Raw genomic sequence first — 24,563 nt, 5'->3', positions numbered from 1 at the left:
TTTTATGCGGATTTTCGTTTGTTGATAGATCAGTGTCAGCGACCAGGGAAGAGAAAAAAATCCAAAAACCGTTTTGTAAGTCCCGCCGAACCCTAACAAATAGTCGTTGCCTGATTGGTTAAATCCTTTTGGCAGTCTCGCGTTTGATTGGACGGTCATAGGTCGCTCAAAGGCTAGCTCTACTGGGCTTTGTTAGACTCAGTATAGCAGTGAAACGAATAATACTGAGCCTAAGTTTATTTAGACTGGATTTTCTCCATATATCCTGGGGCCTTTTTTTCAATGGGTCATTTTCTCTTTAACTCTTTATAATCTGTATACGAAGAAAACAAGGACATTAAACAAATTGAACAACGTAAACATTGGGAGACCCGGAAAACAACAACTAAAAACTTTTAAGATAATCTGATAGTTTATGCGAAAACGGGTTCACTCGTTTAATATTGATCATAACGGCGTTACCGGATATACCCTCACTCCCCCTCTTGCGCTGATACCCCAGGTACTTAATCAGGGTTTGTCTAACTTACCTGGGAAATATTTATCTACTGGGTGAGTAAGTGAGTGAGTCAAGATTTTACGTCGCATCCACATTATTTCATCCATAAAACGACGAGTCTGTTGCTGCCGGAGAGTTCCATGTAAATGACTTGTCGCTTAATGTCTTTTATGTTAAATGTCTTGATAGGCACATACGTCATCCTCGATTATCAAGGATATTATTAATGTTATCATATAAACATATATAATAACCTGGGTCCATTCGCTACATCCTGATTATTTTGCTAGGTCTGTCAGCAATATGCCCATGGATTTATCCAAAGTGAATAATGCCCACGATATCCATGAATGACTGATGGTTGAATCGACACAAATGAAATTTAACAGCAGTTCTTTCAATTTCCAAACATACAGAAATACGAACTCTGTATACGTTATTTTCCCCTTCAGTATATAATACACTGAAGTGGATGGAAACACACCACTCAGCCACAATAGTTGATTCATCCTGAGTTGTATTGTATATTCACCCCATTTTGTTATCAATGAGGTGAGGCGAAAGTGGGTTTAACGTCGTGCTTGAGAAGATTTCGCTCATATGACGACGTGCATGCGTGTGTATGTGTATGTGTGGCTGCTTGTACTAGCCCAGACTTAAGCTGGGTTTATAGTGCTAGCCCACTGAGATACCAAGCGGCAGAGAAGCATGAATACCCCACTCAGACACATTATACTGACTCCGAGCCGACCAGTCCTTGTTGTACCCATTAATGCCGAGCGCCAGGCAGGGACCAACAAGTACCATATTTTAACGTCTTTTGGTATGACGCGGTCGGGGATCGAACCCGCGACCTTCCGCTCTCCGGGCGGACGCTCTAACCACTACACCACGGACGCGGTCATTGTTATCAATAAAAGGGTAATAAACTGCCGGTCAAAAGAAACTTAACATTGTTTTAAATCATTCTTGTTTAAAACCAAAAATGATAATTGTAGTAAGGAAAAAAAAGAAAAGAAAAATACAAACGTGTAAGCGTTTATCTTAGAGATAATACTTATCTATGCTAGATTATAGTCACTTCTTTTCTCATATGCACTACAATAGACGCTTGATTTTTTATACCTGACCAACATACAGTACCAAGAATGCAGCTTGTCATTGGTAAGAGCAAGAATGCGGTATTCATGATTCACATGTATAAGAGAATACTGTCAGAGATATTGGCTGATGTCACTATATTGATCAATCAATGAATGTCAGCAGCAAAGATTTCGCTTACAGTTATGCTATGTCTCTCTGACCAAAAGTTCAATTATCAAAGACAGCCATCGAGTTGTTCTGGAAGGCTGGAAGATTTATTATGTATCGTCTCCTAAGCATGCTAAATCGGAATATACTCTACATCCACATCAGGACAAATAGTGTCGCGAACAGTGTTCTTGTCCCACGAAGAGTCCATGGAGATTTGAAGCAACATCTTGTCTTAATTCGTAAACTATAAGTTACCAGGTGAACTCGAGACAAGATGATATATCAAGTGAAGATCCGGATAAGAATTGGTCTTCAGTAACCCATGCTTGTATATAAGAGGTGACTTAACGGGATCGGGTGGTCAGGCTCGCTGACTTGGTTGACATATCATCGTATGCCATTTGGTCGATGCTCATGACGTTAATCACACGATTGTCTGGTCTAAAATAGTTTAACAGACCATCATCTTGTAGCTGGAACATTGCTGGAGTGCGGCGTTAAATAACAAGCCATACATGTACGGTGAAACAGTCGTAATGCCGTAAGTCGTGGTTGATGCCCACTGATGCTGTTATTCCTCCACGCCATAGGGGAGGTGGGGTAGCCTAATGGTTTAAGTGTTCACTCGTCACGCTGAAGACCCGGGTTCGATTCCCCTACATTGGTACAATGTGTGAAGCCGATTTCTGATGTTCCTCCGCTCTGATATTGCTGGAATGTTGCTAAAAGCGGCGTAAAACCACACTAACTCATTCACTGTTATTCCTCTAGGCCCTGTCGTGTGCCAACGGGGAGATGTGTATTCATCAGGTTGTGTACTGCAAGAAAGATCCCTGTCCCCCTCAGCCTGTCTGTGTCGGTGAGTGCCTGCACAAACTGGGGTTTTAGACCCGTGTATTCACATTCTCATTATTCAAACATCAAATTCATGGGCATTTGAATAAAACGGCAACTTTGGTCCAAACAGGCGATCAATCCCCATCAAACTGAAATGCACAGATTATGCTTCAAACAATATCTCAAAAACTGTGGGTCGCATGATCACGTGCCGTGAAAGCGCCAGCCATATGGGGAGTGGGGGTGAGGCTATAGATTTCATAATTACAATGTGTTTATCCACGTCACAACATTCCTATGTGTTTATCCATGTCACAACATTCCTATGTGTTTATCCATGTCACAACATTCCTATGTGTTTATCCATGTCACAACATTCCTATGTGTTTATCCATGTCACAACATTCCTATGTGTTTATCCATGTCACAAAATTCCTGTGTTTATCTATGTCCTAACATTCCTATGTGTTTATCCATGTCACAACATTCCTATGTGTTTATCCATGTCACAACATTCCTATGTCATGTCACAACATTCCTATGTGTTTATCCATGTCACAACATTCCTATGTGTTTATCATTCATAACTATGTGTTTATCCATGTCACAACATTCCTATGTGTTTATCCATGTCATAACATTCCTATGTGTTTATCCATGTCACAACATTCCTATGTGTTTATCCATGTCACAACATTCCTATGTGTTTATCCATGTCACAACATTCCTATGTGTTTATCCATGTCACAACATTCCTATGTGTTTATCCATGTCACAACATTCCTATGTGTTTATCCATGTCACAACATTCCTATGTGTTTATCCATGTCATAACATTCCTATGTTTTTTCCAAGTCATAACATTCCTATGTGTTTATCCATGTCACAACATTCCTGTGTTTATCCATGTCATAACATTCCTATGTGTTTATCCATGTCACAACATTCCTATGTGTTTATCCATGTCACAACATTCCTATGTGTTTATCCATGTCACAACATTCCTATGTGTTTATCCATGTCATAACATTCTTATGTGTTTATCCATGTCACAACATTCCTATGTGTTGATCCATTTAATAAATTCCTATGTGTTTATCCATGTCATAACATTCCTGTGTTTATCTATGTCATAACATTCCTGTGTGTTTATCCATGTCACAACATTCATGTGTGTTTATCCATGTCACAACATTCCTATGTGTTTATCCATGTCACAACATTCCTAATCCATGTCATAAATCCTATGTTTATCCATGTCATTATCCATGTCATAACATTCCTGTTTCTTTCCAAGTCATAACATTCCTGTGTGTTTATCTTTCCATCATAACATTCCTGTGTATGTATCCATGTCATAACATTCCTGTTTATTTATCCATTTCATTCCTATGTGTTTATCATGTCCAATGTGTTTATCCATGTCACAACATTCCTGTGTGTTTATCCATTTAATAAATTCCTATGTGCTTATCCATGTCATAACATTCCTGTTTCTTTCCAAGTCATAACATTCCTGTTGCTTTCCAAGTCAAAACATTCCTGTGTATGTATCCATGTCATAACATTCCTGTTTATTTATCCATTTCATAACATTCCAATGTGTTTATCCATGTCACAACATTCCCGTGTGTTTATCCATTTAATAAATTCCTATGTGCTTATCCATGTCATAACATTCCTATGTTTATCCATGTCTCAACATTCCTATGTGTTTATCCATTTAATAAATTCTTATGTGCTTATCCATGTCATAACATTCCTGTGTTTATCTATGTCATAATATTCCTATGTATTTATCCATGTCATAACATTCCTATGTGTTTATCCATGTCATAACATTCCTGTGTGTTTATCCATGTCATAACATTCCTGTGTGTTTATCCATGTCATAAATTCCTATGTGTTTATCCATGTCATAACATTCCTATGTGTTTATCCATGTCATAACATTCCTATGTATTTATCCATGTCATAACATTCCTATGTGTTTATTCATGTCATAACATTCCTATGTGTTTATCTATGTCATAACATGCATGTGTGTTTATCCATGTCATAACATTCCTGTGTATGTATCCATGTCATAACGTTAATGTGTGTATCTATGTCATAACATTCCTGTGTGTTCATCCATGTCATTACATTCCTGTGTATGTATCCATGTCATAACATTCCTATGTGTTTATTCATGTCACAACATTCCTATGTGTTTATCTATGTCATAACATGCATGTGTGTTTATCCATTTCATAAATTCCTATGTGTTTATCCATGTCACAACATTCATATGTTTTATCCACTTCATAACATTCCTGTGTGTTTATCCATCTCACAACATTCCTGTGTGTTTATCCATTTAATAAATTCATATGTGTTTATCCATGCCATAACATTCCTATGTTTATCCATGTCATAACATTCCTATGTTTTATCCATGTCATAACATTGCTTTTTTTCCCCAAGTCATAACATTCCTGTGTATCTGTCCATGTCCTAACATTCCTACGTGTTTATCCATGTCATAGCATTCGCTTGTTAGATACCAAACCAGTCACTCGTTTCATAAATATGGGACATCGTTTATATTCTTTATTTATTAGACTGTTCCACAATGAATGACACTGCCACAGAACAGTACAGATGTCACGAGACACACAGATATTCAGTTTCTTGTACATACACAAATGTATAAACAAACATATAGGTCCTACACATACATTTCTAAGATACTTCGCTCAAAACGCTGACAGTACCCTTTCAGGCGATACAGTACACTTTTTGCATTACGTCACACGGTATTGACGTCGCTACCCCATCCTAGGGTGCTGTCAAAAACAATCGCTTGATGTACAGATTCGCCCGAGATAGAGTGCTTAACTTCCAGCCGCTTGCAATCGCACCAATCGCTTGATGAGGTCGCTTCGTTCTCAAACCAAAATGACGGCTAAGGGAAATTTGAATTCCACGGCTGAACAAGAATTGTTTGACTTGATCAGCTGGGAAACTGGCAAAGGCAGCTTACATCCCAGCATCCTCAGTTTGTTCCACAGGTTCAATGTAGTCATCAACAATCATAAATTCATCAGGTTGTCATCGAGACTCTTCCAATACGTTCTTCATTAGGGCTAGGCGAGCAAACGGTAATCGCTCCGCCATTTTATGTTACAAGCCCGGAATATGTGATTAATTTGCTTGCACAGGCAAACTGCGAAGCGCATATACAAAGACTAGTCATTTTCTCTTTGTTGCGCAACCCTGTTTGCGCTACAGTTTGCCTGTGCTCTAAGCGATTCCCGGTTTGCAACGCATATATATATAGTCTGCTCCCTCGTAATCAAACGTACCCATGGTAACCGACGTCATGATGCGTGTCAGCTGTCATTGCCTGATGCAGTCTCCTACAGAAAACTAACTCCGTAGCACCACGTGTCTTAGTTTGCAGTTGCTTCAGTCGGCTAACATCACTGATGGGTACATGCTTTTAACATTTCGACGGAAAAATCACTCAGCTTGTCGACCTTTTCATAGTTTTTCATAGCGTTTATTGACTTTTCATGTATCATCAAGAGTGTGCTTATGGGGTTTGCTCACCTCTGGATTTCCATGTTCAGTGTTCGTCAAGTGAGTGAGTGAGTTTAGTTTTACGCCGCACTCAGCAATATTCCAGCTATATGGCGACGGTCTGTAAATAATCGAGTCTGGACCAGACAATCCAGTGATCAACAGCATGAGCATCGATCTGCGCAATTGGAAACCGATGACATGTGTCAACCAAGTCAGCGAGCCTGACCACCCGATCCCGTTAGTTGCCTTTTACGACAAGCATAGTCGCCTTTTATGACAAGACTGGGTTGCTGAAGACCTATTCTACCCCGGATCTTCACGGGTCAATGTTCGTCAAGAGTTGGCCCTGGCAGTTCATACTGGACTTACGAACTACATTTCCAAACAATCTTGGCTTTTTGACTTGCGTGTTTGGTGTACATATACCCATCCAAGACTAGCTTCAAACCACCCTTGTTGGTCTGAATAACTTCCATGGTGGAATCGTTACTGATGTTGTACTGGGATACATATTTATACCTTACCTTTAGAATTATGGTGATCAACTAAAATCACAACATAATCAGTGAACAAAAACGCGCATGGACACATTGTTTTAAAGATCAGAGATCAATTTGAATATCTAATCTGTCCGTTATAATCACAAAATGTAAGTACTTCATGTTTCTAAATGTCATTTAAAAGATCAAAGACCTATCTAAATAATGAATACGGCCTTATAATCACCCTTTGTATGCGAGTACTTCATGTTTTTATAAGTGTCATTAAAAGATAAAAGATCAATTTATCTATTTAATAACCCACATGTGTGAGTTATCAATGTGTTTCTAAAATCTTTGACATCAAAGTTGATTTTTTCAAAGTTTTTTTCAAAGTTTATTCTTATGAGTCATATACATGACATAGAGTAAAACAAATATATGTGCAAAACAATTAAACACATACATATTACATTAACGGAGCGTACACAAGCCACATTTTACAAAAAGAGCAAGTTTAACAAGTATTGGTTTGTATGTGAAAGACATAAGTGAAATATATTTATCCACAGTGGGATGTTTACAATAATGTGGAGGGAGATATTTGTTTCGTAATTCGTTTAACTCATTCCATTCTAACATAAAGTGAAATTCATCCCCAATTTTACTCTTGCATGATGTACACAATCTATTTTCTTTATCAATTAGTTCTAAGTTTTGTAGTATAAATACGTAAATCTAGATGAAGTTGCAACAAATAAGTTTCAATATAAAGATTATCCTTAAACATATTGTAATATAGGCCTTTAGATGATTGTGATTTACTTTCTCTCCAAGTTGGTAGAAACTGATCAACGGGTACAGTTTTAACATTATTTACCAGCAAATGGGTTCTCTAAAATTCTTGTAAATTTAATTGCCAAATGTAGCTAAAGCCTGTATTCTCTAAGACAGATTTTACTTCCGCTATTAGCGGATATTTAGCATTTGCCTGAGAATTGTGCAAATTGAACATTAATTTATACATTACTTTTGATAGCTTACCACGAGATAATAATAATTTACACCAATATGATAACATTCTCAATTTGATAGAAGTACTAAGTGGATATCTTCCAAGTTCACCGTGAACCATAAAATCTGGGGTTGTTGTTTTTACCTTCAATATGTATTTACACAATTTCAAATGAATACGTTCTAATTGAATAGTGTTTTCGTAGCCCCACACCTCAGCACCATACAATAAAATAGGCTTAACAAGTTGATCAAAAGGTTTAAGTTGGCAGTCGACCGTTATATCCAACAAGCGAATTTTTCTAAATACATGTATAGCAAACATTGCACGAGAAGATTGGTCAGAGAGCAGTTTATTGGCTTTACAAAAGCGACCAGTGATTGTGAATAGTACACCAAGATAAACATAATGTTTTTCTACCTCTAAAACAGTATTCTGCAGAAGAAATAAAGTACTAAGTTTACTGCTTCTTTTGGAAAAAATGAAAACTTTAGTTTTAGAAATGTTTACTGTTAGTTTCCATCGTGTACAGTAAGCATTAAAAGTTTCCAAACAAAGTTTCAAATCAGAAGGAGATTCAGATAAAAGTACTGTATCATCAGCATAAAGAATTACCAGTAGCTTAATGAATATACCAATTTCTTTTAGTGCATAAGCATTTACAAATTCCAAACCAATTACGTTATTTGATAAAACACATTCCAAATATTGATGCATGAATAGGTTTGTATGGGGTAGTCCCGTAAGTTCGACCTTTGGGTCGAATTTAATTCCTTTGATGTTTGATGTTGTGATGTTGTTTTAAGGGATTAAGACACTGGTTTCCTACAAAATGTAAAATGTGTTCCCTCAGAAAACGAAACAAGACATGTGAACCAGTATGCGAGTGAATCAATGTTTGTGAGTGAGTTCACTCAATGACTTTGATTCATAATATAAACATTTAGTTCACTCAGTTCATTAGTAGTGAGTTATTCAGTTTCTTACATACACTTGCATGCTATTAGAATTTTGAAATCATAATCATTTGCACAACTTCAGTTATGGCAAATGCAGAATTAGACTACTTTCTTCCTACTTCTCGTTGGTGGAAGATACCTATGTATAAATGGTTATATGTGCATTGGGAACAAGAGAAAACGGGAAGAAAGGATCTCGTGAAGATGCATTCAGAAAGGCTGCAGATCAACAGCCTCAACGACATCATTTTTAAAATACCTCGAGACCCCAACCACGGATCTGTATACAACGCAGTCAAGATAAATCTTTTCAACTGTACCAAAATAACGATTATTATTTAAAAGATACAAACTTAATTGCAGTATTAATCTTGAATTAGGAGATAAACATCATGTGTTGGCCAATTTCCGGGTGTTATTGAGTATTTGAAGCACGGAAATTCGTCGGTTCCAACATGATGTTTATCTCCTAAGTGAATATTCTTGCAATTTCCTGGAATCGAATACCATTCGATCATGTTTTTCAACCAATCAGATTAAAAAACACGGTGACTTTTGGTTTAGGATATATTGTATCTTCCTCATTGCCTATTATAAGGTAGATAATGTACATAATAGAAATTACTGTCCCATTGAATGCACGAATAAAAATGACATTCTACAGCGTGATCCTTGTTCAGTTTTTTTTCCGCTGAACAGTTTAGCATTAACTGTACCGTTGTGAAAACATTGACTGCCCATTGTCCAGAACTAGTTGACCTTAACGACCTACCCCTGCAAACCGACCAGTTTGCTTTAACACCCATCCAAATGTCGGTCTTACGGGACCTAACCGTTTTTATTACAAGAGGACTTTTTGTCCGGAGTACTTTTTTCCGGTATTTTTTTTACCGGGGACATTGTTTCCTACAATCGTGACGGACACCATATGCAAGTGATGCATGATAACCAGTTTCCTTCGTTCTGATAGTTGCAACACTGCACCCTGTTTCTGAGAGCCAGACAACCGTTGATTGCAATTACTGAAAACAGAAAGGCCGTTTGACGGTCGAAGAATTAGCCAGATGCGTCACGACGTCACGCCTTGGTGTGAGTCAAAGCGTGGTCTGCAGGGCTTGAATCGGTATCAGTAACCCAGCGACATTCGGGTGGTCGAGCACCGCGGCTTCCACAATTCATCTTTGGATAGGGAGAGAATGTGGTGGAAGTGGAAGCCGCGGTTAGACGGCTGACTTTAGGTGCCTGACTCTGAGGGTGTGGGTTCTTATCAACCCAACAAAAGTACTGTCGGAAACAGAAAAAAACACTGTTTTTAGGCTGTTACTCTATATCCCTAGAAAATTTACACAATTGCAAATAGCATATGCCGAAATAACCCACAATAGCCTAACTGGGCGTTCAGTGGGATGCATAACAGCAGGGAGACTATATATTGTTGTAGAGTATCCCTGGTAACAGGATATCCAGAAACGCATGTTTACTCGTAAAATCGGGAAAAACTTAGAAAAATACGAATAGCTGCTGAAAACGACAGATCAGACTATAGATGGCAATTAGATCGCTCAGCCAGGTATGACGACGGACCGTCGACTCACCTGGCAGGAAATGCATGTGCTGCCTACGGGCACAAAGGGGGTCATCTCAAAGATATTTTATGCTTTCTCACGTGTGTTGAACATGTCTTATCTATTGATTAACATCTTACCTGTCTTTCTTTCATAAACTTTATATTGAGATGTGTAACAGAGTATGATGCCCATAGAAAATCTTAAATCCCCTAAAGGATTATCTTTTCTCAGCTCTTTCCCCCAGCCGGACCCCAACCACCGACTGTGACACCCGTCCTGACGCACAGTTTGAGACGACCCCTCCTACCTGTTTCTTTTTATAGGTGAGGTGAAATTGGGTTTTACGTCGTGCTTGAGAATATTTCGCTCATATGACGACGTGCATGCGTGTGTATGTGTATGTGCGGCTGCTTGTACTAGCCCAGACTTAATCTGGTTTTATAGTGCTAGCCCACTGAGATACCATGCCGCAGTGAAGCATGAATACCCCACTCAGACACATTATACTGACTCCGAGCCGACCAGTCCTTGTTGTACCCATTAATGCCGAGCGCCAGGCAGGGACCAACAAATACCATATTTTAACGTCTTTTGGTATGACGCGGTCGGGGATCGAACCCGCGACCTTCCGCTCTCCGGGCGGACGTTTTAACCACTACACCACGCAGGCGGTCCTTTTTATAGTGATAGTGAGACTCCATGGTAGCTACATTCTTAATAGTTTAGTATTAAAGTTATTATTTTTATGTCAGCTATCGTTTACAATGAAGCTAAGTTTAATTTCAAAATGGGCATTTAAAAAGTGTCCTTTGTAATATAATATCCTCGCACACTAATTTGCATAAAGTTATGGTCTGTTTCAAATTTGTCGCTTTGGACTTAGAAAAAACACGCATGGCTCATTTCTGTACTTATCTCTCCTCAGTAAAGTCATTTTTCTACGTTTCCTATCTTCCTACCACTGTAGTTAGGCCGAACTTAGTTAAACAGATATTTCAAACTTTCACATATTAACTACATAAATTGTAGATCAAAATTAAAAATAACCCAGTTTTTTTTTATTTCCGTTAGTACTTTAGAATCTGTACTTTACTAAGAAAGTGTAATCCCAAATATAACATATGTTACATTTGACCACTTTCTAAATGGCACTGTGTGTACGTAAGAAACATCTAAAGTGGAAATGTAAGACTCGATTTGACAAGGCAGTTATTTCACGTTCTGTTGAAAACCCGCAAATAAAATTCCAAAATATTAAATTTCTTTGTGGTTAAAACAGTTTTTCACACAGGAAGGGATTTGTTTGGTTGCAGTCGCAATCATTCCACTTGATTGACAGAAACGAGAGAAATATCTCGGCGCAGTTTTCCTTTATATTTGCAGGACTTAAATGGGATGGTTCGGAAGGGGCCCAGGCCTTGAATCTAAGGGGGGAGCCATCAATCCAGAAGAAGGTGTCGTTGTCATACATATCCCTCAAACCGATCCAATGCACAGCTGAAATAGATGAGTAAGTGAGTGATTGCGTGTGTGGGTTTGAGTGAGTGAGTCTTGGGTTATTGAGTGACTGTGTGGGTTTGAGTGAGTGAGTCTTGGGTTGGTAGTAGGTGGTAGGGTGAGCAGGCCCATTCTGTGTAGAACTACAACAAGCAAATGAGTGGGTGGGTGGGTGAGCCCATTCTGTGTAGAACTACAACAGGCAAATGAGTGGATGGGTGGGTGAGAGAGCCTATTCTGTGTAGAACTACAGCAGGCAAATGAATGGGTGGGTGGGTGAGCGAGCCTATTCGGTGTAGAACTACAACAGGTATATGAGTGGGTGGGTGGGTGAGCGAGTCCCATCCAGTGTAGAACTACAACAGGCAAATGAGTGGGTGGGTGGGTGAGCGAGCCTATTCTGGTGTAGAACTACAACAAGCACATGAGTGGGTTGGTGGGTGAGAGAGCCTATTCTGGTGTAGAACTACAACAAGCAAATGAGTGGGTTGGTGGGTGAGAGAGCCTATTCTGGTGTAGAACTACAGCAGGCAAATGAGTGGGTGGGTGGGTGGGTGAGCGAGCCTATTCTGTGTAGAACTACAACAAGCAAATGAGTGGGTGGGTGGGTGGGTGAGAGAGCCTATTCTGTGTAAAACTACAACAAGCAATTGAGTGGGTGGGTGAGCGAGCCTATTCTGTGTAGAACTACAACAAGCAAGTGAAAAGGTGGGTGGGTGGGTGGGTGAGAGAGCCTATTCTGTGTAGAACTACAGCAGGCAAATGAGTGGGTGGGTGGGTGAGCCCCATCCTGTGTAGAACTACAACAGGCAAGAGAGTGGGTGGGTGGGCGAGCGAGCCCATTCTGTGTAGAACTACAACAGGGAAGTGGGTGGATGGGTGGATGGATGGGTGGATGGATGGGTGGATGGGTTGGTGGGTGGGCCGAACCTTAAAGGACAAGTGATATTCCAAGAAGTGGTGAAGTGAAATGTGATTTAACGTCGTTAAGAATATTTCGCTCATATGTCGACGTGCATACGTGTGTAAGTGTAGCCCAGATTTAAGCTGGTTTTATAGTGCTAGCTCACTGAGATACCGTGCTGCAAGTTAAGCATGAATACCCCACTCAGACACATCATACTGACTCCGAGCTGACCAGTTCTTGGGGTACTTATAAATACCGAGCTACAGGCAGGGAACAACAAGTACCATATTTTAACGTCTTTTTTTAATGATGGGGCCGGGATCGAACCCGCGACCTTCAGCTCTCCGGGCGGACGCTCTAACCGCTACACCACGGTGCTATTCCTGGAGGAACGCTATACCATAAAAACAACAAATGACGATGAAGATGTGCGGTGACTTACTATTATATCTTTTAATGGCGTGAAGTCTCTGGCTACTGTTCAGTTTAATAAGCCTCGCCCCATCTGAGCAACACTGTTGAGCGGCTTGATCCCACGTCATTTTTGTAGTATAGTCCTTGACATAGATCGTCTCCTTCCCAGCTTTGTATTCCTTATAACCTTCATAAAACGTTACTCTTTAGAATTCATCTCACATAGTTCCACAATAACCAGATCACCTGGATGTTTTCTGCGTCATTTATTACTAGGCAACGGTTTAAATTCAACCTGGCTTCACTAGGCTCGTGCTACATCCTGCATTTACATAATACATAAAATTGTTTGCACAAGGGATGATAACTCTTCCGTATAAATTCAGAAGATAATTATAATTTCAAAAACTGAAGTGAGTCCCGGATTTAGTGGTCGCCAAGGTGACAAATCAGCAAAACGTTAAACGATGATAGAAAGAACCTGTGTCAATGCTAATTCTTTATACTTACCATCGCCTACACTTCTGTGACTTCCTCGAGCCTTCCCCCGGATACATGGGAGCGTATCGTGATTATCTCCCTTTGTACAGTTATAAACCTTATCGGCCGCAGCTCGCAGCTCCCATGGTGGAGGTCGACGCTCAGAAGTTAGCTTTGGTCCCACGAAGAGTGTACATAGGTCTGTAAAGATATATACATCTGACCATTAAAAGAATACTCTGGAAAGCCGACTTAATTGATGTATGTCGTCGTATCCCATTTGTGTTGATTCATATAGACTGCTACCATATATATGTCGTCCCACGAATACTGTACATCTGTCTGTAAAGATATATACATGATCCCATTACAATATACTCCACGACAGATCAAACATACATTGTCTTTGAAAGGAATGTATAAGACAACGGAGACATGGAACCTTTCATTGACAACTTGTTTACTGTTTGATAGCTACTTCTTGCCCCTCAGTAGTAGATATAATGACAGTCCGAGATCAAGTACAACAAAAGCCTCTGTAAAGCTTTATTTCACAAATAAAGCTTTTGTCAGGCCCTTAGATCTCGCCCCCATTGTATCTACTACTTTTGAGCCCCCAGTTAACTTTACTGTTTGATAACTACTTCTTGCCCCTCATCCCGGGAATGACCTGAAGGAAACACGTGACACTGACATTAACAAAAGATGACAAGACCTGGGCCCACTTGCACAGAACGATCTTAGCGCTACAATTATTGTAAATCCTTAAGATCGCGATCTTAGGCTTCGGCTACAATCTCCATCGACTTGCACAAAGCGATTGTAGGCTAAGATCGTTGTAAGTTACAATCGAAACTTACAATTGGTCCGGACCAATTGTAAGGAGCTAAGATCATTGTAGTCTGTGACAAAATTGTGCAAGTCGATGGCGATTGTAGCCGAAGCCTAAGATCGCGATCTTAAGGATTTACAATAATTGTAGCGCTAAGATCGTTCTGTGCAAGTGGGCCCAGATGATACAAATATTCTGCCTTCACACACAATCTACCCGTGAAGAATAGGGTTAGAAGTGGTCTTCAGGAACCCATATGTTTGTTGTAAGAGGCGAATAAGGGGATTGGGTGGTCATGCTCGCTGACCGACTTGATGCATGTCATTGTATCCCATTTGATCGATGTTCATGCTATTAATCACTGGATTGTCTGGTCTAGACACAATTATTAACAAATCCTCATGATATACATGTAGTTGTAAGAGGCGACAAAGGGTTGTCAGGATTGCTGACTTGGTTGATGCATGTCATCAAATCCCATTTGCGTTGATTCATCTTCATGATATCAATCACTCGATTAAGTACAGAATGCGGTCATATAGCCGGAATAGTGCTAGTAAATAACAAACAAGCGCAACTCCATCGGACGCCACATGTAGATATATATACACAGATCAACGTTTACCCATCAGTCTACGTCATGGGAGATGCCATTCCAAAACAAAATACAGTTCCACATACCAAACAGACAGCGGGGGGATCCTTGAGTGCCCCATCCCGTCACACAGCCGATCTCTGTTACCTCAGCTGGGACATCATGCTCCTGTGTGCAGAAAACAACCTGTTAGTCCCTCCTCCCGAGGCATGGAAGTTAACTCCCCGGAAAGTCGTGTGACTGTTACGAGTTATGTCCCTTCTATGTCACCCCCTTTTTGACCAATCAGGTCCCACCTGTCTAATCACTTACTATTGCTTCAAACAAAAGGATGTTTATTGTAATACAACGAGTTTTGCCTTGCGTGTCACTTTACCCCCGCGTTGTTTACTAGCAATAAGTCGATTTCGTTGTGTGATTGGATTGTGCTGAGGGACTGTTTATTATTTATGAGTGGTATTGTGCTATGATGTTTTTTTGTGGAGAAGCATGTATAAATTCCACAGTATAAAAAGTTTAAAAGAACAAATGTCTGTTAACATGTATAACTTATAAAAAATGCCATTATCTGTTGTGGCCAAAATGTGCACAAAGTTAGATTTCCAAGTGTAGGATATTTCACCCCACATCATGCCATCACCATCATATCGATCAACCTGGGCGACACAACTCTGGAAAAACGTTTATTTAGATGTCGATAGACACGTACTCTTCCGTCACGCCACAGAAGCAGAAAGCCGGATTCGTCACTGAACCATACACGTCGCCTGGTTTGTAGATTCCAGAATCATCAAACGTTAATCACCGGACTCGTCGATGTAGTCGTCGCATCACAGGGACATAACAGGGTCTTCTGTTCCAGCTTCTCGTAAACGATTACGAACCGTTTGCGCCATCACTTTCTTCAAACCAGGCACTGCACGTGCAGTTGCTCTGATATTCGACTCCGCAAATGAAGTACCCGGATGTACGGTAATAGGCAGCCGCCACTTCGAAGCCGATCTTGTTGATATTGGACCCATAAACGACTGATGGTAGTCTGGGTAAGGGTGAACGGCAGACGGCAGATTGAGAAAAAAACACATAAAAAAACAACCCCCAAAAAAAAAAGAAGAAGAAAAAAGACCCAAACAAAACAAAAAAACAAACAAACAAAACACACAAAAAAAACCCACTAATTTAATAAATGTTTGAAATTTCAATTATTAGAGAGTTAGACGATGAAGCTTCTCTGTTTTCAAGTTTGCGGTCCTTTATCGTTGATTTAAGACCGCTAATTGTAATTTAAAAACCGAACGCGTTAGTGATGGGGCCTTTTCCCCTTTGAAATTGCTTGGAATCGTCCAGTTGAGGGACAGGTTTTGTAATGAACAAAATAAGACATTGTTTAAGACAACGCTTTATTTCAGGAACCAATATGCTTGTATTTGCAACAAGTAGCATAGATAGATTACAAAAAATGAAGTTTATACTGTGAGCTAGTACAATTATTTGATATTTCTCAAGAAAAAATTAATATCCCCTACTGAATGACAATCGACTCGCCCCAGTTCAAGCAGCACAGGACCAAAAGCCGGATAGTACAGCATTGAAATAAACGTAAATAGAGTAGGAAGTACATGCTATGACCGGATTTACGTATGTTTTCAGATGTTTCCTAACTTCGGGCATATATTTCATACAAATCTTTACCCTTAAAGCTTATGCTCATCGTTCATTTTCGTATGCATAAGTATCTCGTTCATGTATGCCCTGACCGGATTGTCAGGCATTTCCAAACATGAATTGCAAGACAGATACCCCAGTAAATACATGATCATACAGTATTTCCGATGCATTCCTTTGAATTTCAATGGGTGCTGAAATTTCCGATTTCGTTCTAAATTTACTCGGGTTGGAAACATGTAAATGTACTTAGTTTGGGAAACGCATATACATTTTCAAATTTGCAAATGTTTACACACTTTAGATATGTATGTATCATAACGGATTTCAAGGGTATGTATATATGAACGGTTCATACATCTTCATGTCACCTGTGCTCAAGCAAGATGATCATATGTTTCCATCATGTGAATTACTTGGTTCATGTAATTTCATTTTCACACATTTTAGTACGAAATCAACGTTCACGTGACCTCATTATTCTTATCACCAAAAGAGCCTGACAAAGAAAGCAGTATTACGCAAGCTAACACGTCTTATTAAGCTGCACTCGCTCTTGCTACCAGTATCAGTTTCACCTTTTCGGCGGTGTTGACAAACCTTGTGAGGTGCTTGTTTCGAGGGAATAAAAGGTTCAGTGGTGGACTGAGGGCGATTGGCTGCCCCTTTGTCCTCACAAGTGTCCCTAGCTGTCCCAATAGAATAGAATTTATCTCTCTTGGAGCACTACACGAACCAACTCGTAATTTCTTATGTCTGTTCAGCTCGCGCATCACTACTGTAAAATAGTTTTTGGCAGTACATAATTGGAATATTATTGCACTGCATGTGACCTTTCTTAATAGTCTCACAGTGCCTGAACCACGTTATTTCTCCTCCCGCTCAGCCTTTGCTGTAATAACGCCATACATGAACTTTCAAGTTGTCCACATTTATTTCACAAACGCAAAAGTATACGATAACAAACAATGCCAAATCAAATTATATATTTCTGTGAGACATGAAAGAAAAATAGTTTTTATCGTGTACCGATTATGAGTGGATAGCACAGGCGGGTGCGTTTTTTAAGTATATCATAGGCAAGCTGGACCTCCGTGCCTTTTGTGAAATTCGTCTTGATTGTCCTGTCAAAATTGACGATCCATAAACTCAGATTGCGAAAGCAAATGTCACACATGTAAATGTGATGTTGCATTGCTGCAATTTTCCCCGTCGGGGAAGTCCTTCTAACACGATATATGTTCCGTTGTTTGGAGGAGACCTATGACTATTACGCCCCAGTGATGCTAAATATCTTGTAGACCTTTAGCCTGACATAGACGCGGACCTCGCATGTTCAAGTTCAGATCTGACAGGTGCCGAAAATATTGATTCCAACATGAATGCGATATCTCAGTGTGTTATTATTTTCCTAGGTAAGTGTCCTTCTGATATTCCCCCGAACGGAAGCTCTTCCCATTTAGGGAGCAATGTGTTTGTTACAGAATTGTAGGGAATAGTCTTAAGACTTTTCTACTTTGACCAAGATTCTTCGAACTTGTTACAGTGGTTTGAGAAGATCAAGAGAGAAAGGGGTAGTGCGCGATGTATCTGACGGAAGCATATGCAGAAAGTTCGAAGAATGTTGCTGTATAAATACAACAATAGAAATACCGGATATGTTAAAAAGTACCCTCAATCTGATAGCCAGAGAGATTATTGTGAAAGATCGCAATATGTATCATCATAAACGGGCCCAGATAAAAGTATGTCATTCATCCCCACATTATATCCCTTTTATAGATACGGGACATCGTTGTTACAGGTAGGGCAAACACTTTCTTCTATAGGCATCTGCCGGTTTCACGCTACATACATGCATTCACATTATTGAGAGAAGTGGCTTGAAGAAATCCTCCTTTAGAATTTTATTTGGTAAATATTAGTATTTCACTGACTCAATCATATTGGAAAACACATGGCAGCCTATACGTCATCGTGACTATGATTAAGGCATCATTAAAACACAAGGGTTATTTCCTTTGAGTTAACTGACAGGCTTTCGGTGTCAAATATTTGGAACTCCGGCTAAGGGTGATGTTATGCTGTCTGGAAATATGTCCTTTTTGTAATGCTTTGGTTGCACTTAATGATAAGTGATTGTTAAATGTACATATGATGTTTTTGAAGGATAATCTCAGCTAACTTTGCACGTGTTTTCCACCACTCTTTTTCATCCTTCAGTTGTTATGTTAGTGAAATGATCTGCACACGATAACTTAAAACAGGTATATAAATAATAATTGTTTGCAATCTTTACCCAATTTAGTTTTCCATTTATTTAGCAATTTTCAGTTTCTATTTCCTGGAAATTCTGTACGAAGGTACATTTAACAGTTTCACCCAATAACAGTAAAGCATACATATAATACGTTTCGGTACTTTGATAGATTAATAAGTATGCATTACCAAAATGATTAACGCATTGCCAAAATGATTAACAGAATTATATAATGTATAACAAATCAGACAGCAAAATGCAAAAAATGAAAACGCACGAGCAACATAAATGATATCAGGTAGAAAGTTTTCAATAATTATCGAAACTGCTTAGTTATATAAGTTCATGAACTAATTGCAATCGCTAGAATGTTCTATAATCTACCCAAGAGATGGAATCAAAACAGGTGTACAGTAAATTCCGTCGGGTTACTGAAATTTGAGAAAACGTCCGTATGGGATAATATCTGGATTCCGAATCAAAAAGAGTTTATACCAAGTTTCTGCATGTTTACATATTTACAACAGTAATTTACACCGGGAATCATTAAAACATTGTAATCAGCTTATTTTAAAGTATATATAATGACATTTGTGCAGCTATGATCAGACGGATAACTAATACAAGTGTGCACTAAAAGTAATGACCTCCAGTGTCTGTGTGAACACTGTCTGTGTTTTATTGTAATAAGCAGTGTCTCCTTGTATATCATACAAAAGGAGTGTACCTAAGGTCAGTGCCTGGCGCTCGGCATTAATGGGTACAACAAGGACTGGTCGGCTCGGAATCAGTATAATGTGTCTGAGTGGGGTATTCATGCTTCACTGTTGCATGGTGTCTCAGTGAGCTAGCACTATAAAACCAGCTTAAGTCTGGGCTAGTACAAGCAGCCGCACATACACATACACTCGCACGCACGTCGTCATATGAACGAAATATTCTCAAGCACGATGCTAAACCCAATTTCACATCACCTCACCTCACTTTAGTCTCGGGAACACTTCAGTCTCAAGAAAACCGAAGTCACAAGAACACCTTAGTCTCAAGAAAAGTTTCGTCTCAGGAACATCTTAGTGTCAAAAACACCTTAGTCTTAAGCACACCATTGTCTACGGAACATCTTGGTCCCCAGAGGCCAGAACACCTTAGTCTCAATAACGTCCCCAGAACATCTTAGTATCAAGATCAAGATCGAGAGACTTCCGGTTGTGCATGGGAAGAGACAGGCCACGCTAACAACTCGCTCCGTCACCGACCCACAGATTATCCGAAGCAATCCTGCCAAATGACTTTATAGACGGTAAAATTAATAACATTAATTTGTAATAAGTCATTTTGCCCAACAAAGATCATTGCGATAGATACCACAACGTTTCTGGTTTTTTCACGCCAAATACCTTTCCACTATGACCACGAGGGCAAACACAGCCAATATGGAGGAGATCGTGAAATCTTCCGAGAAGAGAATCAGTGAGCTGATTGTTAACGTTAAATGTGAACTAAAAGACTCTATTGACGGAATTAAACAAGAACTGAATGAGCTTAAAGACCAAGGTCGATGTTGAACACGAGGTACTTGTTCATGATATGGAGATGACCAAACTCCGCGACGAGCTGGCCGCCATTAAACAGGATCATGCTAACTTAGAACGTCAGTGTACACTTAAAGACATTCACGACCGTAAACCGAACTTGTTGTTTTATGGTCTCCCCGAAATACCAAAGGAAAATTCAGAGAAAACGCTGAGGGACTTTTGTGTTGAAAAACTAAAGTTCAGTCGAGACAGAGTTGACAGTATGATCATATAATCTGCTCATCGACTACCCAAAAGTGAGTATCAACGTCAACACCGACCAACAGCGCCATCCAGCATTATTGCTACTTTCGTTAACATGTCGGTTTGGGATGACATATTCGGCGCACGGAAGATCTTGCGGGAGCAAAGCAACAACATGAGTATTCAAACAGTCTTACCCGCCATGCTCAAAAAACGACGCGCAATTTTGAGCAGAAAGGCCAACGGAATCCGCGAAAATGAGCAGTTGTGGACGCGCGTTCGCGTTGTAGGAGTGGAAGTAGTCCTGGAGGTTAAGGAGTGAGTGAGTGAGTTATTATTTAACGTCACATCGGCAATATTGCAGCCATATCGTGACGAGAACATATTTGATTTTGAAGTGGAATATATGTATATTATAAAAACCTGTCGACGAAGGACAGTAAAACAACTAGAATATCACAATTAGAATTAAAACTAGCGTGGAAAGTTAAAACTAATAGCACTATTGGGACAATACAATATAAAAACAGGCTAGAGATCGCCAACAACAGAAGGTAGATCACCATACTAGGGACTAGAGGTTAAGGAACCAAATGCACCTTCTTCATAATGGAAAAGGCGTGATTGATCATCGACAATTTGTGGTTAAAACAAACTTGTTTACATTAAAGAGAAAGTACTTTCTTGAAGAATAAACACGTATCATACTTCTTACACTAAGTTCCGGTGATTTAACGACTCTTCAGTCTTTTTATTAAAGGCATTTAGTTAATCGAACCTTACATACCTCTTAACGTTAACATGATTTGAAAACAAGTTTTGCAGAGATCAAATGTCGTTTTAATATCCTGTTTAAAAAATGAGTTGTCGCACAGACAGTATTCACTGTACATGAAACGCACCTGCAGATTGTGCGCGTGAACTCTCTATCACGCGTACGGGAGCATCTTCATTCTGTCAACGCATGGGGTGTTCAAATTCTGCATTATAGATGGACAGATATACTACACACTGAACTACCAGATATTCATGGATTTTGTTAAACTATGTGTATTTGTGCGTTGTGATATTGATATTAATTTACAGGATTTCATGCACTGTGAGTATTGAGAGGATTTTATATATTTCAGTATTGTTCCGGTCAAAACAACCAATTTGTTGCTAAATGACTAGACTCCCACAACATATTACTTTTCTGGCTTCGAAGCTCTTTGACTTTTGCTTGATTGTCTACTTTGTTGAAGGTAGAAATGTTTGTTCAATTTTCTTATATAGAACCCCCGCCAACATGAATGGCTTAATATGCTATTTTTAAATTTACTTTTATATGTAACTTTTATGGATAACCCTACAGAGCAGGAGTTTATACATAGTTGTTTTAATAACGTGGGTTGGGGATGGTAACATTGTGCCGTAGGGTTACATGGCGGAAGTCACAGCTTTCATCCTTTGTTTAATCTTTCAGTTATGTTTTTCAATAAGATATTCACTTTCATTTCGCACAGGGAAGCACCACATTATAACATTGTTACATTTGGCTGTTTGCTCAACACGTGAAATAATAATTCTGGTTGCTAGCACCAAAAAATTCACATGATGGCACATAAACTAAATATTTTCTCTACAAATTGCCAAGGAATAAATAATGAAAAGAAAAGAATTGATGTTTTTGAAAACTTAAAGAAAAGAAATGGAAATATTTACTGTTTACAAGAAACACACTTTACTAAGGATATAGAGCAGAAAGTTAAACTAGAATGGGGATCATCGGAAGTACGCTGTTGTTCATTAACATGTCAGTCTAGAGGTGTAGCCATCCTATTTCGAGATAATTTTGAATTTGAAATACTGCAAGAAATAAGAGATGAAAATAATGGAAACTATATAATACTTAAGGTTAAATTAGAAAACGACTGACTGAGTTTGGTTTTACGCCGCTTTTAGCAATATTCCAGCAACATCACGGCGGGGAACACCAGAAATGGGCTTCACACATTGTACCCATGTAGGGATTCGAACCCGGGTCTTCGGCGTGACGAGCCAACACTTTAACCACTAGGCTACCCCACTGCCCCATTAGAAAACGAACTGATAAGTATAACAAATATATACGGACCAAATACTGACACGCCAGATTTCTATCATAACATAAAACACATTGTAAAAATTTTGGAAACAGAAACAAATGTAATATGTGGTGATTTCAATCTGATTCAAGATCCAACCCTAGACACCTTCAACTATCTGCATATAAATAATCCTAAATCAAAGGAAGCAGTACTTGAGATGGTTGATGAACTCAGTTTATATGATCCATGGCAAGCAAACAATGTACATGCACGCAGGTACACTCGGAGAAAGCCAAAACCCCTAAAACAAGCACGGTTAGATTTTTTCCTCGTAAGTCAAAACATGGAAAAATCAATAACCTGCACTAAAATAGAACCTAGTTATCGATCTGGTCACTCCATAATCTCTTTACATATTCAATTCACAAAAATAGAAAGGGGTAGAGGCTTCTGGAAATTTAATAATAGTTTATTACAAGATCGACATTATGTGAAACAAATCAAAAGCATTATTCAAGAAACTGTTGATCAGTATCACAGTCGATCCACTGAAGGATAGCGAGTATTAATGATAAACGAACAAATATTCTTTTAAGTTTTATTATGTAATATTCGAGGATATACAATTTAATATTCATCTCAAAAAAAGAAAGAAAATTAAAACAGAAAAGGAAACCAATGAAGCACTTGAAAACCTTGACGTCAAATTAGATGCAGCCATGAACGAAGAATACAAAGATAAATTATTAAAAGAAATAAATGAACTCAAAGAACAACAATTAGAACTTAACCGATACAAGACAGAAGGCATTATACTAAGATTGAAAGCGGAATGGTATGAACAGGGAGAGAAACCGTCGAAATACTTCCTGTCACTTGAAAAACAAAACTTTCAAAATAAATCCGTTGCTAAATTAGAAACTGCACATTGAACTATATTTGAAGCTAAAGATATTATTAAACATACCAAAGATTACTCTCCGAATCTATATACTAGTAAAGAAATAAAAGATGTAGAACTTGAGAACTTTTTAAAAATTGCACTATACCTAAAATAACTGAAGAAGAATCTCAACACCTGGAAGGCGAACTACAATATGATGAAGTCCTTCAATCTCTTAAAAATACGAAAACCAATAAAAGTCCTGGACTATCTGGATTTATTGCAGAATTTTACAAATTCTTTTGGCATGATGTTAACAAATATTTGATTAACTCGTTGAATCACGCATTCAAAACAGGTTAACTTTCGGTAAGCCAAAAACAGGGCCTTATAACATGTATTCCCAAACAAGATAAACCTAAGGACCAAATTAAAAACTACAGACCTATATCGCTCTTTAACATGTCGTATAAACTAGCCTCGTCTGTAATTTCAGCACAATAAAATGTGTACTCCCGAAAATAATAAGCGACGATCAAAAAGGCTTCATGAAAGGTAGATACATTGGGGAATGCACGAGACTGGTCAGTGACATTATGGAATATACAGACTATATGAATATACCAGGATTATTGATAATGATAGACTTTGAAAAAGCTTACGATTCCGTGGAATGGTCTTTTATTGAGAAATGTCTTAATTTCTTTAAGTTTGGACTATCAATCAAACACTGGATTAAAACATTTTATAATAACATAAATTCTAGCGTTTCAATAAATGGTTTTGCATCAGACTTCTTCCACATTACTAGAGGCTGTAGACAAGGTGATCCTCTATCGCCATATCTATATATCTATAAGGAGGTGAAGGTCGCTATGGAGTGAGCGAGCGAGTATCTGCAGCTCCGAAAAATAATGTGATTATCCTGTATTTCAAAGGGATCCATGAGGCCTAAAGAGTGAGTTCATTCCATATTTAGTCCAACCATACACTGCACAGGTGATT

The 24,563-nt window shown here is 38.9% G+C and overlaps 1 protein-coding gene across 1 annotated transcript in view; it reads left to right on the top strand.

Moving 5' to 3' along the window:
- Nucleotides 1-1,600: 1,600 nt before the first annotated feature.
- The window catches only part of LOC124255039 (fibropellin-1-like), a 66,918-nt gene continuing 43,955 nt past the window's right edge, over nucleotides 1,601-24,563 (top strand). The window contains exon 1 of the mRNA XM_046688874.1: nucleotides 1,601-1,663. Within this exon, the coding sequence (XP_046544830.1) occupies nucleotides 1,648-1,663 (16 nt within the window). The 5' untranslated portion in view covers nucleotides 1,601-1,647. The remainder of the gene's footprint in view (nucleotides 1,664-24,563) is intronic.

This window comes from Haliotis rubra, unplaced genomic scaffold (assembly GCF_003918875.1).
Source record: "Haliotis rubra isolate DU_JTF1 unplaced genomic scaffold, ASM391887v1 Scf59, whole genome shotgun sequence".
Lineage (NCBI taxonomy): Eukaryota > Metazoa > Mollusca > Gastropoda > Lepetellida > Haliotidae > Haliotis > Haliotis rubra.
Note: the sequence above shows the minus strand (reverse complement) of the source record. Positions and strands in the feature narration are given on the sequence as shown.